Here is a 13,853-nt window from a genome sequence, read left to right as displayed (position 1 = left end):
AGCGTAAATATACATATAGCCTCTATAAGAGGGTGCAAATAAATTATCATGAATAAATTACAAAAAAGACCATACAGTACAGAAATAATAAAAATGTACGTTTTATAGAAATGTACGTTTAAGTATAGTAAGTATATATACTCTTTTGATCCCATGAGGGAAATTTGGTCTCTGCATTGATCCCAATCCGTGAATTAGTGAAACACACTCAGCACACAGTGAACACACATTGAGGTGAAGGACACACTAATCCCGGCGCAGTGAGGGGTTAGGTGCCTTGCTCAAGGCAACTTCAGCTGTGCCTACTGGTTGGGGTTTGAACCGGCAACCCTCCGGTTACAAGTCCGAAGCGCTAACCAGTAGGCCACGGCTGCCCCGTAAAGTGCTTGTTGTGCTGTCTGATAACCTGAGGTATGAAAGAGAGAGCATACCGCTTAGTTTGTGTCACAGGAGGCCTTAGTCTACCACTACGTTCCATAACTCTACCAGTCAAATGACCATGAAGAGGGTGACCAGGGTCCCTCATTATTTTCTGTGTGGTTTTTGCCAGGCGGTCATCATATACTTCGTATCCACTGTATTTAACTTTCCCACCATTTTCCCAGCCCTTTTAGGCTGTCAATCCTGTCCTTTTCAGTTGCCCCAGCAACCCACCACACAGTAACTCCAAACACTACATATCACTGACATAAAAACATTCTCACCACATCAGTATTTACCTTAAAAGACTGCAACTTCACCTCACCTGATACACTCCTTTCTACATGTTTCTCTGTGTGTGTGTGTGTGCACGTGTGCCCCCACACTCAAGGCCATACTGTTGCCATAGCTGTCATAATGGACCCTCCTCCATTGCTTTTCAGCCCACTGAAATGGTAGACACTGAGTGGTTTTTCATCATCCATTAAGTCAATCAATAACACATTCATTAATGCTAGACAGACCTCACGCAAGGCAGGTGTTCACTTGGTGGGCCACTGAGAAGAAAATTACACAAATAAGCAGCACTGGCTTCCTCCTGGCTTTCAAAACAAAGAGATAAAAGATTCTGTATTTAGCATTCATAATTACTTTCAGTACTGAAGGGGTTCACTAGGTCAAGAGATTATCTGTGTTAGTCTATACTTAACTGCGTAAGCCAGAGGGTCTTCCAAGTTACCTACTCTCTCTGTGGGAGAAAAATGCCCAATAAAGTAAAAGACAGCTAGGAAGTACCTCTGTAGGCGTTTGTCAATTAGCTGGGATTATTCAGTGATTATAACGAATGTTTAACGACTTTGAAAGCAGTGTTGGAAGTATGGTTGGTGGTGTGGAATGAAGGAATGCAGTTTCTGAAATCCGCCTGTAGGGGTCACTCTGCCACCTATAGTGACTGCATTACATAGGGGCCACATTGAGGTCAAAGGTCAACAGGCCAACCCGAACTCTTTTTATGGGGCCATTCAAGTCATTCTGCCTAGTGGGCCATGGGGAGAACAAAGTGTGAAGGCAGAAACTAAAGCCATTAGTTTTGTTCATCTACTTAGATAACATGTAAGTAAATGAAGAGAAATGCTCTGGTTAAGTGCCCAAATGACGCAGTGATTGAAACAGTTTTTGTTTCGTCATGTTGAGGCATACTTTATTGAAACAGAATTGAAAATGAAAAGGCAACTTCTTTTTCAACAACTGTTAAGGAAAGAGGAAGCAGTCATTATCAGACACCATCTCACAGTCTCTGTCACTGCCACTGAAACATGACTACTACAACTGGCAAATAACACAGGCTACAAGTCATATTCACAAGGAGCTAGCTCAAAACATTTTCCATCAAATATACTGTTTGTTTCTACTGTTTGTTCTGTTTGTTTCTCTTTGTTGATCATGACATAAAATACCCAACATCTTCTATGGTATTTGTGTAGTAGGTCCAACCACAGTGTTGGTGTAGTTTCACTTTGCAACTCAACTTGTGGAAGCACAGCTGGGTATACAAATCCAAAACCACTTTACTACAGGTTACAATACTTAATAACAGGTTGTAATGTGGCAAAATATATTTTTGTTTTTATCTTTGTCATTTGGCATGGGTGATGTGAGGCCTGTAAATCCATAATTTAGTCAAGACATAACAGTCACCCCTTACTGGAAAATACATATTGAATGACAGTGGGGGCAACCAATGAGGAAGGTTTCCCTGACTTCCTGTCAGCACCTCCCGCCTCCCACCACCATGAACCAGTGGCAGTGCTGACCTTTCAGTTCCTGACATCAGCAGTTGTATTTAAAGTGTTTGTGTGTGTGTGCAGTGATCACGTGTATTTGTGTATAGAGACTTTTTCCCCCCATGAAAGGCTTTTGTGAGTTTAAAACTACACATACCGGGTCCCTCTGAGGCTTCATAACAGGAGACTTACCAGCACAGAGAGAAAGAGAAAATGAAAGAGAAGATTTTAATGGTACAGTTGAGAGATTAGATAAGCTATTTAACCTTTCCCCAACATGTTTCCAGTTTCAAGTCCATTTCCATTTTAGACTACAAGAAGATGACAATAATAACAGATTGAAACAGGGTTTGTTTCATTTTATTTGTTTTATTTTAAAATATTTCCACAAGGAGTATTCAAAATAAAACGTGAAGGTGGGGATTACAAAAAAAAAAAAAAAAAAAAAATCATCTGAAGTAACCGTCTGCCAACCTCATAACCGTCTAGCACAAACCACCACTCATTTATTGCTATGGCGATATGCCAGGGGTCAAGGGTCACACATCACTAGAGTCTTTTTTAAAAAAAAAAAAAAAAAAAAAAAAAGACAAGGACAACAAACCCCAGCACCCTCAACACATGAACACAGTAAAACACAAAATCAACAGAAAGTCAAATGCAGGTCTCTCCCACGCTACCTCACCACTACATCTCAACTCACTTCCTCACAGTTCTCCCTTTTGAGAAAACACAACAAAAACACAAAAGAAAGGAAAAAAAAAAGAAAAGTTATCACAGCTATCCTAAGCACTAACCATCCTCCAATCCCAGGCTATATTTCCTCTTCTGGTTGGCTGCCTGACTTCTGGCATCATGGGAAGTGTAGTCATTGATATGATGTAACGCTAACAGGGTATGACAAAGTCCTTGTGAGGAACAATGCCAATGTTTGCCCTGGTTACCGATGAAAACATGAAGGAAAAAGAGCAAGTTTTTTTTTTTTTTTAAAGTCAATCTCGTATCCTGCGTGGCAAGTGTAGGAGACAAACCGTAGGGAGGAGGGTGACCTATTACGACAAGTCTAAAAAAAAAAAAGAAATAAGCGGTTTACAAAATACGCAATAAAAAATATTATTTTTTTTTCCTTTCCCCAAGAAAACCCACGGAAAAGTTCAGAATCTTCACTCATTCCTTCTCGTCAGCCTCTGCCTCAGCAGCCTCAGTTTCCTGCACAGAAAAGAAAAGGAGGGAAAAAAGCAAGCGTATGATTGGCCGAGCTTAACAACAGAAAGCATCTGATTGGGTAATAACCTTGAGTGAAACCCATTTCTTGTTTTTCAGGTCCTGAATCACCAGCTCAGGGTTCCAAGACTTAGAGTTATTCTGGACACAGCACACAGTGTTAGTGGTCAACACAGCAACACACACACAGTCTTACCAAGTGTGGCTTTAATACCTGCTTGAACACACACCCAAACACTCACACACAATTTGACAAATAATACGGTATGAAATCAAACTCATACTATCTATTGCAGAGATATACCTACCCACACACCACAAATGACCAAACCACACACACACACACACACGCTGTTCTGTCGTACCCTTTACTCTCACGGTCTCACTCTGCCCTCTGACAGTCAGCAGGCGGGGGGTCATGGTTCTCCAAGAGGACACACTCACAGACGAGCGAGACACACAGATCTGAGGGTTGGTTTAATTCATGGGTGAATGGGTGTAATGGAGCGTTAGTGTGTGCGTGTGTATGTGTGTGCACGTGTGAGTGTGTGTGTGTGTGTGTGTGTGTGTGTGTGTGTGTGTGTGTGTGTGTGAGAGAGAGTTTCCATGCATGTGCGACAGTGCGTGCAGTTTTTAGGGATGAGCACATCCAACAACATTCCAGTTGTCATGGAAATGTGTGACATTGAGACAATGACGAACCACAAATGCAGAGGGAAAAAGGTTGTGTTAAAATGGCACGAGGTTATAATATTAACACTCACACACTAACACTAACCCGATTTCCACATTCAAGCAAATTTCTCACTCATTTCTAAGACAATATAGGCTTAGAATTTGTTTTGCTGAAGAACTTAGTTTATCCTTCCATACTAAGCGCAAGGTATCGATGCCGATGAAACCACCTCACCTAAACTCATTTAGAATATCACCAGAAACTTTAACAAACTATTACTTATCCTTGTCCTGAATACTTATAACATTAACATGAAAACATGGCTGGACACTTTTGAAACATTGATGAACTTTGTCCAGTACAATAGATATCCCTGTTAATGAAACCTGGAATCAAATCAAAAGACAAATTTGCAATAATATTATATACCATGTTTAAATGAAATGTCACTCAAAAGATCTTCCACTCTGCTAAGCCCATTGGTGACTATTTATGCCTTGTTTGCTTTACTATTATTTATTTGCCACTTTAGGTGTGTATTCTGTTTATGTTTGTTATATAAAGACAGCCAAATGTTAAACTGTGTTAAGTGTTAAACCATCTATGTCGCTCCTTATTTTTGTTTGTTTGTTTGTTTGTGTACTTGACCTATACAGGTACACATTGTGAATGAAACTGTTCAAAAACTACTACTTGTCCTTCTGTTGAACCAATGTCACTGTGGTTCCACCCACACAGTGAGAGCATGATATTAATGATGATGAAGTATACATCCTAATGAAACTCACAGCTTTCCAGTACTTTAAATCCCCTTGGATAAGGGCATGTGTTCAATGAACATTACAATGCTTAATCGAGCGAGAGAGACAGACAGACAGACAGACAGATAGATAGATAGACAGATAGATAAATAAATAGATGGATGGATGGATAGATAACTACAATATGCAGTATGCTTTAGTGCTCTGGAATAGGACGCTTCATTGTGACATGAAGTCCCTCAAGGATGCACCAAGGGCCGGGGGTCCTGAAAGATAAGCTGGCCCCTTACTGCACAGGAACCATGGGGGGGCTATGCTAGTGGACCATCTCTGTTTCTAAAGCGAGTCTTTACCCTCATCCCCCTGGACCTCACTACACAGGAACCATGGGGGGCTATGCTAGTGGAGCATCTCTGTTTCTAAAGCGAGTCTTTACCCTCATCCCTCTGGTCCTCACTGCACAGGAGGGGGGTACTTCTGGGTAGCCTGGCTAGCGCCACCACTTCTCAATGAGACGTGGTCTGGGAACCAAACGTTAATTTTCTCGTATTTGAAAAAAATGCCCAGATCCGTTTATTGGGTGCCACGGATGTCTATCAAATGCGTCTGTGCATAGCTCATCATCGTCTTGCTTTCCCCCCTGTTCTGTGATTGGTTCCCTATCTCAGGCGAAAATTTGCTCCATGGTCTCCAGGCTGCCTTAGCAGCGTGAATCAAATCGCGCGCAAGGCAGCATGGGAACACCCAGGCTAACTTCTGGGCTTCCAAGGCCCGCTATCATTATAACTATCAGAGAGGCCCTCAGCTTTTTATCTCCGCCTGCTTTATAGTGCAATAAAAGCCAGTGTCCACAAAGCAGCAATGATGAGCAGGGAAGACTGTGGTATGGGCCAGTGAATTACCCTGCAATGAATTTTGCGATAGCTAATTAAGGACTTGATTATACTCGATTGCAGACACCACACATGCGTAGTTTTTGTCATCGGTAAGAGTTTGGTGCCCATGCACAGTAGGTGCCATTAGCATAGCGGCCACATGGTCACAAACAGACAGAGGGTCACATGGATGTCAAAATCAAAGTCTTTGTAACTATCAGAGAGGATGTCCACAAAGAGCCGCACTTACACCCTCTGATCATAAAGTGTAGGCTACTTAAGTCCAATCCGACCCTCAAGGACTTGCAGAGTATAGCAACACTGATGTCACATGCCAAACGCACAAAAGCCATCACATGTGGGATGATATGGGGAATGCTGCAGCAACTCCATCCTATATCCTATTGCTTATAGCTTAAAGGGAAGTGGGTTATTCCAGTTAGCCCATATCGAGCCTATTGCTAAAAGGAAGCTATAGGCTAACTGTTGTAACCCACTTCAAGGCTAACAGTGTTAAACTGGGTTAGCCTATTGCACACACTAAATCTGAGGCAGACGGCAAATAAGCTAACCCAAAAAAGTTCCTGTGTTCCTTTAAGTCTAACTACAGCTAGTTTAATAGCTAGACAAAATCAATATGCTAATTTAACATCATGGGAAAGACCTTAACCGCAAACACTGATGAATCATCTCAGTGCACAGTTGTTGACAGACTTTGCTTTCTGCCCGCCATTTGAATTAGAGGCCATAATACAGAAACGCACAATCATAATCGCTAAGGAAGTGTAGCGTGGTATTAGCGTACCTCCTCCACATTGGTCTCTCCATTCTCGGCGGGCACCACGTCCTTCTCCTCCTTCTTGGGCTTGGCCGCTCCCTTCTTCCCCTTCACAGCTTTGTCATCTGCTGCCTTCTGCAGGGTAATAAACAGATAGTTAATAGACCAATTCACCTCAGAGCACAAGTCTACACATCGCCCATTACTCTAACTCCGTGTTTATCAACATTTGTTGTTTTAATAATGTGCTGTATGCTGTATTTTTTTGAAAAAGTAAGGAAAAAGCGCAACACTACTGCTTTACGGAGTCACCACTTTATTGGCTGGCGTGCTGACGTTTCACCGCTAAGCCTTCATCAGAGTGTATACTGTAAGTAAAATGCTTTCCTTGCCTCTCTATGATGCTTGTTTGGCATTTATGTTAAATATCTGCATATACTGATGCAAACTAAGCAATGCTTATTCACCTTTCTATACTTGCCTCATAAATTAGTAAAGTAAATTAAAAATAACTTCTTTCCGGGTCTCTCCTCACATCGACCCATTGCACTTTCCCACTGAAGGTTTGCATATTCAGGATATAGGCTATACTGTATACTTTCATGCAAACATGAAAACTACACGCAAACACATGGCACGATGTCTCTCTCACTCTATTTGCCTGCAGCCCCTCTGTGTATGCATAAGTGTGTGTGAGTGTGTATATCTTGTGAGCATGTAAATGTATGTATATCTATGTGTGTTTGTTTGTTCGTTCATATGTATGTGTGTGTGTGTGTGTATTTGTGTGTGTTCATGTGTGTGTGTATATCTGTGTGGGTGTGAGTGTGTGTGTTGTTACCTTAACCACAGGTTTCTTGGGCTTTGGCTCAGCTTTGGGAGGGGCAGGTTTCTATGGTTCAAACACACAGACCAACACAACTGCTCAGGCCAGTCCCACAACAATCAACCCAACCCACCCCTCTCCACATCATACTCTCTCTCTCACACACACACACACACACACAAACAAACAGAGACAAACACATACACACACAAACAAACACACAACAGCACAACACTGCATGACCTTTGTGAAGTAAACAAGTGTGTCATATGAACACCCTGCCTGCAGAGACTAGTGCAGCACTACACGTATAAGTATCACTTTCACAACATGTTATTCATATAATGCCTACTATATCACTTACAATAATATAAATAGCATCGCTAGTGCATATCGCTTAACTACTACAAGTTATGTCATGTGATCATGTATAAATATCATCGCTAGTGCATATTGCATAACTACTAGTTAGTAGTAAGTTATGTCATGTCACAATGCATTTCACAATCATGTGCTATGATTTCAATGATGCCTATAATAAATTGTTATATAGGTACTACTATTGACACTAATCAATTACATTAATCGTGTCGTAAACCAAGTTAAATCAATGTTGCGATTTCTGTTACCCTATATTTTATGTGACTGTTGTGAATCACTTGTATAAAACTGTCTTCTAAATACCTTAACCTGCTATTATTTAAACAATAATAAACATGAGATTATGATGTACTGCACATTAAGAGTGAGTGGAACACCCATTGTTGTCATATATGCTTCAGATTTACCATGACAAAGGTTCAAATAAATCCTCTGAAAAATAACTTGGTCTGGCTCTCTCCTTGCATCAAAACACGTGTCTCTTGCTATAACATATAACTTGGTCTGGCTCTCTCCTTGCATCAAAACACGTGTCTCTTGCTCAAGGTTTGCATACGCTGGATATGGCCTACATATGCATGCGAACTACATAGATGTGCTTATGCCTGAGCTGCACCATGACTCCAGTGTTATAATGTGTTTGTAAGTCAGATACCAGATAAGTTAGGTAAGTTTACCAAAAACCTAACTTAAAGTTTACATCTGCCTTCACGTCTGGAGTTATCAGCCAATACCTCTCCTATCCCTCAGTCCTGGCCAGAGTTTGCTTTTATTTGATGTGTGTTGGCGTATCTGTTAAATGTAGCATCATATAACTGCTGTTGCACTAGATGTGATCAATAGCCCTTTTGCCAATATAGGCATCACATAAGGAATGGGAAGTTCTACCATAGCAAATCTACCATTGGAGTTACATTTCACTGCATGGCACAATCAGTTGTGAGGTTTAAAAACATTCCATATGGATATGTATTTATTGGCCTGCGCAGGCCACCATATTCTCTGTTGTAGTCTATCCAGTGGTCATGGAGGATATTTCCTAATATTTTTAATCAATGGGACTTCTAAGTGACCCCAGCTGTGTGTTGTGTAGATGGTGTAGGAAGAAGCACTTACTGAAGACAACCTCTCCGATCGCCTGGTAGGCTGAAGAAACATAGAGAGAGACAGGGTTGTTAGCGTTACAGATAAACGTCTGATACAGGCCTACACATGTGTGTGTGAGTGAGTGTGTGTGTGTGTGTATGCGTGCGTGTACATCTGTTAATCAACAGTTTGTTGAACTTTAACTTAATCTGGAGGGACCCACCAACACACTCCAACAACAGATCTCTCTCACATGTTATGAGTGGATATAAGTACTGAAAGATGCTAGCATTGTGGTGGTACTTTTATTGGACTTGTGTATGTCATTGGATTAGAATAATTTGTAATGAATACATTATGTAAAAAAAGTCACAAATCAAGTGTGTGTGTGTGTGTCTCAAAGACAATGCATGTTCAATAAATAAAAAAAGATAGCATAAGCACACTCACTTCTTGTTTTGTAACTTTTGTGTTCCCCTCCGCACCCTCTGGAGACTGAATGATAAAAGACAGAGTTGTTACATAACATATCAACAAACACACACACACACACACACACACACACACACACACACACAATCACAGTACACACAGCACAATCAGTTCAACACTCAGTTCAACACAGTGTAAAACAAATGGGCATACAGACACTGCAGCTATGGCAAGTCTCAATACTATTTCATTTATGTGCTGATTTTTATTTTCTTTCTACTCTAACAACATTGCTTCTGAAGTCCACAAGATGGCACAAAACCTTCTTATCTTGTATCAAAATGAAAATTGAAAATAAAGCCAGAGCAGAGGAAAAATTTACAAATTTACAATTTACAAATTTACTGTGCCAACATAGCTACAGACTCTCAAAATGTAAAATGTGGACTAATTTATGGGATAAATAGTTTGTATTGAATTATAATACTTTCTTTAATGTTAAATGTACATTTCCACAATATACTGTGTAAGCCCAAATACTGTGAAGGTATTGTAGCGTCCACCTGCTTGTAGGTACCCAGCACAAGTGGAAAATCAACAAAATCACAAAGCTCACTACACATTTGGAACTCAACGTGACATGTACAAACACACAACAATATTACAAAACAATTGTTTTCTTCAATCTATGAAACAACACACACACACACACACACACACACACACTCTATCATGACAATCTCTCTCTCTCGCACATACACAGAAGTGTGAGTGACCCATCTGATTCATTCAATGTCGCCACTTGGAAACAAGCAGGGGTTTATGGGTAGTCCCAAAGGAGGGGAAGATGTGGGGTCTTAATCCTGCAGTGTTAACCAGATTACTTAGATTAGAGGCTGGGGGGGTTAAACCTCAGATTAGTAATCCCTTATGGTCCATAACTCAGCACCTTGCTGTAGGCTATAATGGGGAGTGTGTCCTACAAACTCCAAGCTTCACACAAATTTCAGTCTGTGTCTGCATTTGATGGGCAATTTCTTTCTATGTGGATTGGGTACTTATGACTACATAATAGGGGCTTCATTAACTAGTCAGCTATTGATATCACTAGTCTGTGCTGTAGGCCACAGTCAGCTAGCCAAGGACAAAATGGCTAATGGCTAACATTCCTATGGAAGTACTTCACCAAAATGTAAATCTGTTCCACAGTGACATGTGAGTTGTGTACAACTGTGTAGCCTGCAGTGAGATCACGTCTGCTATAGAAAGATTAGATGCCCACTGCCAACTGCTAGTGAACAACTTGTCAACTAGTCGAAATCTGTGTTTGTGAAAACACTACAAAAAAATAAGATGTCATATGTGTAATTCAAAGATGACCCAGATGACATTTCCAGGCCAACATTATAAAATGTTGAACCTGAGTTAAACATGTCTAATTTTCTTAACATTTCTATTGGACTTCCACAATCTGGAAGGGTGTGCTTGCAATCTAACTGACATCACTTATCAGAATCAGAAACAGTTTTAGGCTAGGCCTACTATCAAGGAGATTGCATATGACACCAAGATAGACTGTAAGACTTTCATTAAACTCTCATAAAGAACTTTGGATGCCTCTAAAATGTTTATAATCACCTATTTCATCTAATAGGCTATTTTCTGAAATAGATATTGGCAACAAACAAATACGCCTAGACAGACACAGACACACCAACTTGTGCACAGTCTGTCTCAGCTTGTTAAGATGTTGCTGTGATCAGCCACTAGCAGCAACATCTGTTCATGTCATTTCTGATGCGAGGCAATGCAAAAAACCTCTCTATGACCGAGAGATGATGTCATCTGCTAAACTATTTTTTTCAAACAAGCTCATAAAATCTTTCGCTTCGTATATATATATATCAATGTTAAATAATTGTTATCTGTCCCACACACGACCCCCAAAGAGAAAAGCAAATTTGAGGAGAAAAAAATAATAATAAGAAAAAACGCAGGCCACATGCAGATCTTTACTTAATGCTGGCTATCTGTTTTTAAGTTATTTCTCTGCAGCGCCATTCTGGATGCAAATCGGCAAGTAAGCCGCGTTGCTCGCAGGTGAGAGAGGGCAGGTAGACAAGGGGAAAGCCTCGGATAATGCCCTCGCCCAGGCGCTCCACAGGTCATCGCAAATCCGCTGCTAGGACGAACATCATCAACCTCCTCGGTCATTCACTGGCGTATTTCAGTTCCACCACGCTAGTTACTTTAATACACTCATTTAACATGAAGGATTTCGAAATTCAGCAAATACAGCAAAATAATAAATGAGATCATGGCGCGTGTGTTTCATTATTTTAGATCAACTATATCATATATGTTTCGTCTAAATAAACAAACGAAGATATCCCTCTAGGGCAGCGCCAAAAGACAAGGCGTCGTTGGAGTTACCAATCGGGTCATGATCCCCGCCCCCCTCATCCTCCGACGACACTGTCCCTCCAAATGTAGTTTAAACTCGAGCGTTGTCGGTCAAGCCTATGGTCACACTTATGTGAAAACTGATTATAATAATTAGCACATATTTGTGTGATCGTATTCATGCATTTCCATATGGTGACGTAGGCTCCTGAAATTTGAAATCCATTCGCCTAAATTCACCATGGCAATTGTCTCCTATCCTATCCGCGCCCCCGTGCGCGCTCCCGCAACGGCCGGTACTTGTGATTGACGAGCTGGTAGGTTAGGCTACATACGGGTCTGAAACGCGAGGGAGGAGGAGGAAGAGGGTGTAGGTTTAGATATGCCTTTACAGAAAAAGAAAACGTCCTCCATCGCCATCGACAAACTGCGAAATCAAAACTGCGGTTCTCGCACTGCATGCACCCAGGCAACGTCGAGTTCACGCAGTCGCAATTAGGATAAACTGTTCCGTTTAAACCGTGCTGTGCGCCGGTAAGCATCACCGTCGAGTGTCATTCAGCGCAAGTGCGCACGAAGCGGCGACAATTCAGCCGGGAGAGACATTGCCTAATAAAACAACCCACAGCCATGGAGGAGAAAGCAAGTGGCTTCGGTGACGAAGAGTAAAAAGATACCAAGCGATATCCGAGATGTTTCCTGGTGCCATTCATCAACAAATGCAAATAAAGCTGTGAAATGGGTGAAAGGGGTTTCGAACTTAATCTTCATCTCACCTGCTCGACATTTTTGAAAGACTAATACCATGGGAGAAAAATAGCAGTGGGCAACCGCTATTTCTCCAAAATACAAAAAAGTAACGAATGATTATAGCATTGAAACCAGAATGACTTACCTTCCTCTTGGGCATTTTTAACCGATTTATCTCACTTGTTTTCACGTAAGAAGAATTGGAATGTATTGACCTGTAGGAAGAAGGCGCGAGTTTGTAACTAACACGAAATACCGGATCGATATCTAAAACACCTCTGCTAATAACATGTTAATAATATGCGGACCCTAAACTCTGCCCTCTCCTTTGACCATTGGGCAGTTCGGTGTAAACTTGTCCCCTGGTGTACAAGGCTATTGGTTTATCGCTCAAATATGTAAATACTATGGGGCTCGACATTGGTGGGATTCTTGGGAACGGTTTTCATGACACGTCAGTGATTGGCTTCGCGCTTTTTGTATGCAAATCAAAGCACTGGTTATCGAATCAGTTTAAAGGTGCGTGTGCAAAGAAAACTTGAAAAGCAACAAGCCAATCCCCGTTTGACACCCAGCTCAGTGGCAGACGGGAAATGTAGGATCAATGTCTCACAACCTATACAACGCATTGTCTGTGATACAATGAATGTTTCCATGAATAAAATGATGGAATAAGCAATAGAAGTAAAAGTAAAAATGTAATAAGCCAACCCATGTGATACAGAACAATTATGTGTAAAATACTGGAGAGAGCTACACTAACTCATAAATAGGGATTATCTGGTTGAAGTACTGCACATTCTAGGTGAGGATAATTCCTTTAGAATCATGTAGTGAATGTTGATACTATGAAAAAAGCCAGAAACCATAACTTTGAGATAGGTTGAGCACATGACCCACAAGCATGGTATGGAAACCTTTCCACTATGACTTCACAATGGTCATTATTCGACTGTGGTAGCACAATGGTAGATGTTCCACACTGACTTCACAATAGACAGGATTCTACAGTGACCTCACAATGGCCAGTGCTCCACTCCACAATGACCTCACAATAGAGAACACACATGCAAATCTAGAACCCAGTCTTAGCAAAACAGTGGTTAGAAATTACACGACTGTACATGTGTGTGCCTATTAACTAACTCCCAATCCATATTTCACGCACGACCACGTTTGATGTCACCAGATAAAAATCCATAAGTTCCATGATATACCACCCAAACACTGCACGTATACAGACCTACACGGTCAGCTAAATTTGAAATAAAAAAGACACAGAAAGGGCTTGTGGGGGTTGTTTGTTTGTAGCCCACAATACCAGCACATTTCCAGAGCCCTTTGTCTGTCCAGCTCTAGCGACCTGGGCCACCATCTCGTCATGAATGACCCAGAGGGAAGGAAAGGCCTGCCTCCACCTCACATACTACAGGCATTCCGTTTGAAAAAAAAAAAAA

The 13,853-nt window shown here is 41.2% G+C and overlaps 1 protein-coding gene across 2 annotated transcripts; it reads right to left on the bottom strand.

The window, feature by feature from the left end:
• Positions 1–2,773: 2,773 nt before the first annotated feature.
• On the bottom strand, positions 2,774–12,716 carry hmgn3 (high mobility group nucleosomal binding domain 3). 2 transcript variants are annotated; one of them, XM_048250815.1, is made up of 7 exons: positions 12,542–12,716; positions 9,262–9,306; positions 8,842–8,871; positions 7,360–7,410; positions 6,546–6,653; positions 3,794–3,893; positions 2,774–3,413 (listed from the first exon to the last, which is right to left on the bottom strand). In XM_048250815.1, the coding sequence occupies exons 1-7, from the start codon at positions 12,554–12,556 to the stop codon at positions 3,406–3,408; spliced, it is 357 nt and encodes a 118-aa protein (XP_048106772.1). In that variant the 5' UTR covers positions 12,557–12,716; the 3' UTR covers positions 2,774–3,405. The 2 variants fall into 2 exon arrangements, with proteins under 2 accessions (XP_048106772.1, XP_048106773.1); XM_048250816.1 differs by lacking the exon at positions 3,794–3,893 and having other exon boundaries at positions 12,542–12,700.
• Between the last annotated feature and the right edge of the window lie 1,137 nt (positions 12,717–13,853).

This window comes from Alosa alosa, chromosome 8 (genome assembly GCF_017589495.1).
Source record: "Alosa alosa isolate M-15738 ecotype Scorff River chromosome 8, AALO_Geno_1.1, whole genome shotgun sequence".
Classification (NCBI taxonomy): Eukaryota; Metazoa; Chordata; class Actinopteri; order Clupeiformes; family Clupeidae; genus Alosa; species Alosa alosa.
The sequence above is the reverse complement of the archived record's forward strand: the minus strand, read 5'-3'. Positions and strand labels throughout refer to the sequence as shown.

Bases quoted from the DNA above. Each gene is read 5' to 3' on its own strand.
- hmgn3 (XM_048250815.1), bottom strand. The intron at 8,872-9,261 runs GTGAGTGTGCTT...ATGTTTCTTCAG, and splicing joins CAAAAGTTACAAAACAAGAA to CCTACCAGGCGATCGGAGAG. The intron at 7,411-8,841 runs GTAAGTGCTTCT...TTTGAACCATAG, and splicing joins GATCGGAGAGGTTGTCTTCA to AAACCTGCCCCTCCCAAAGC.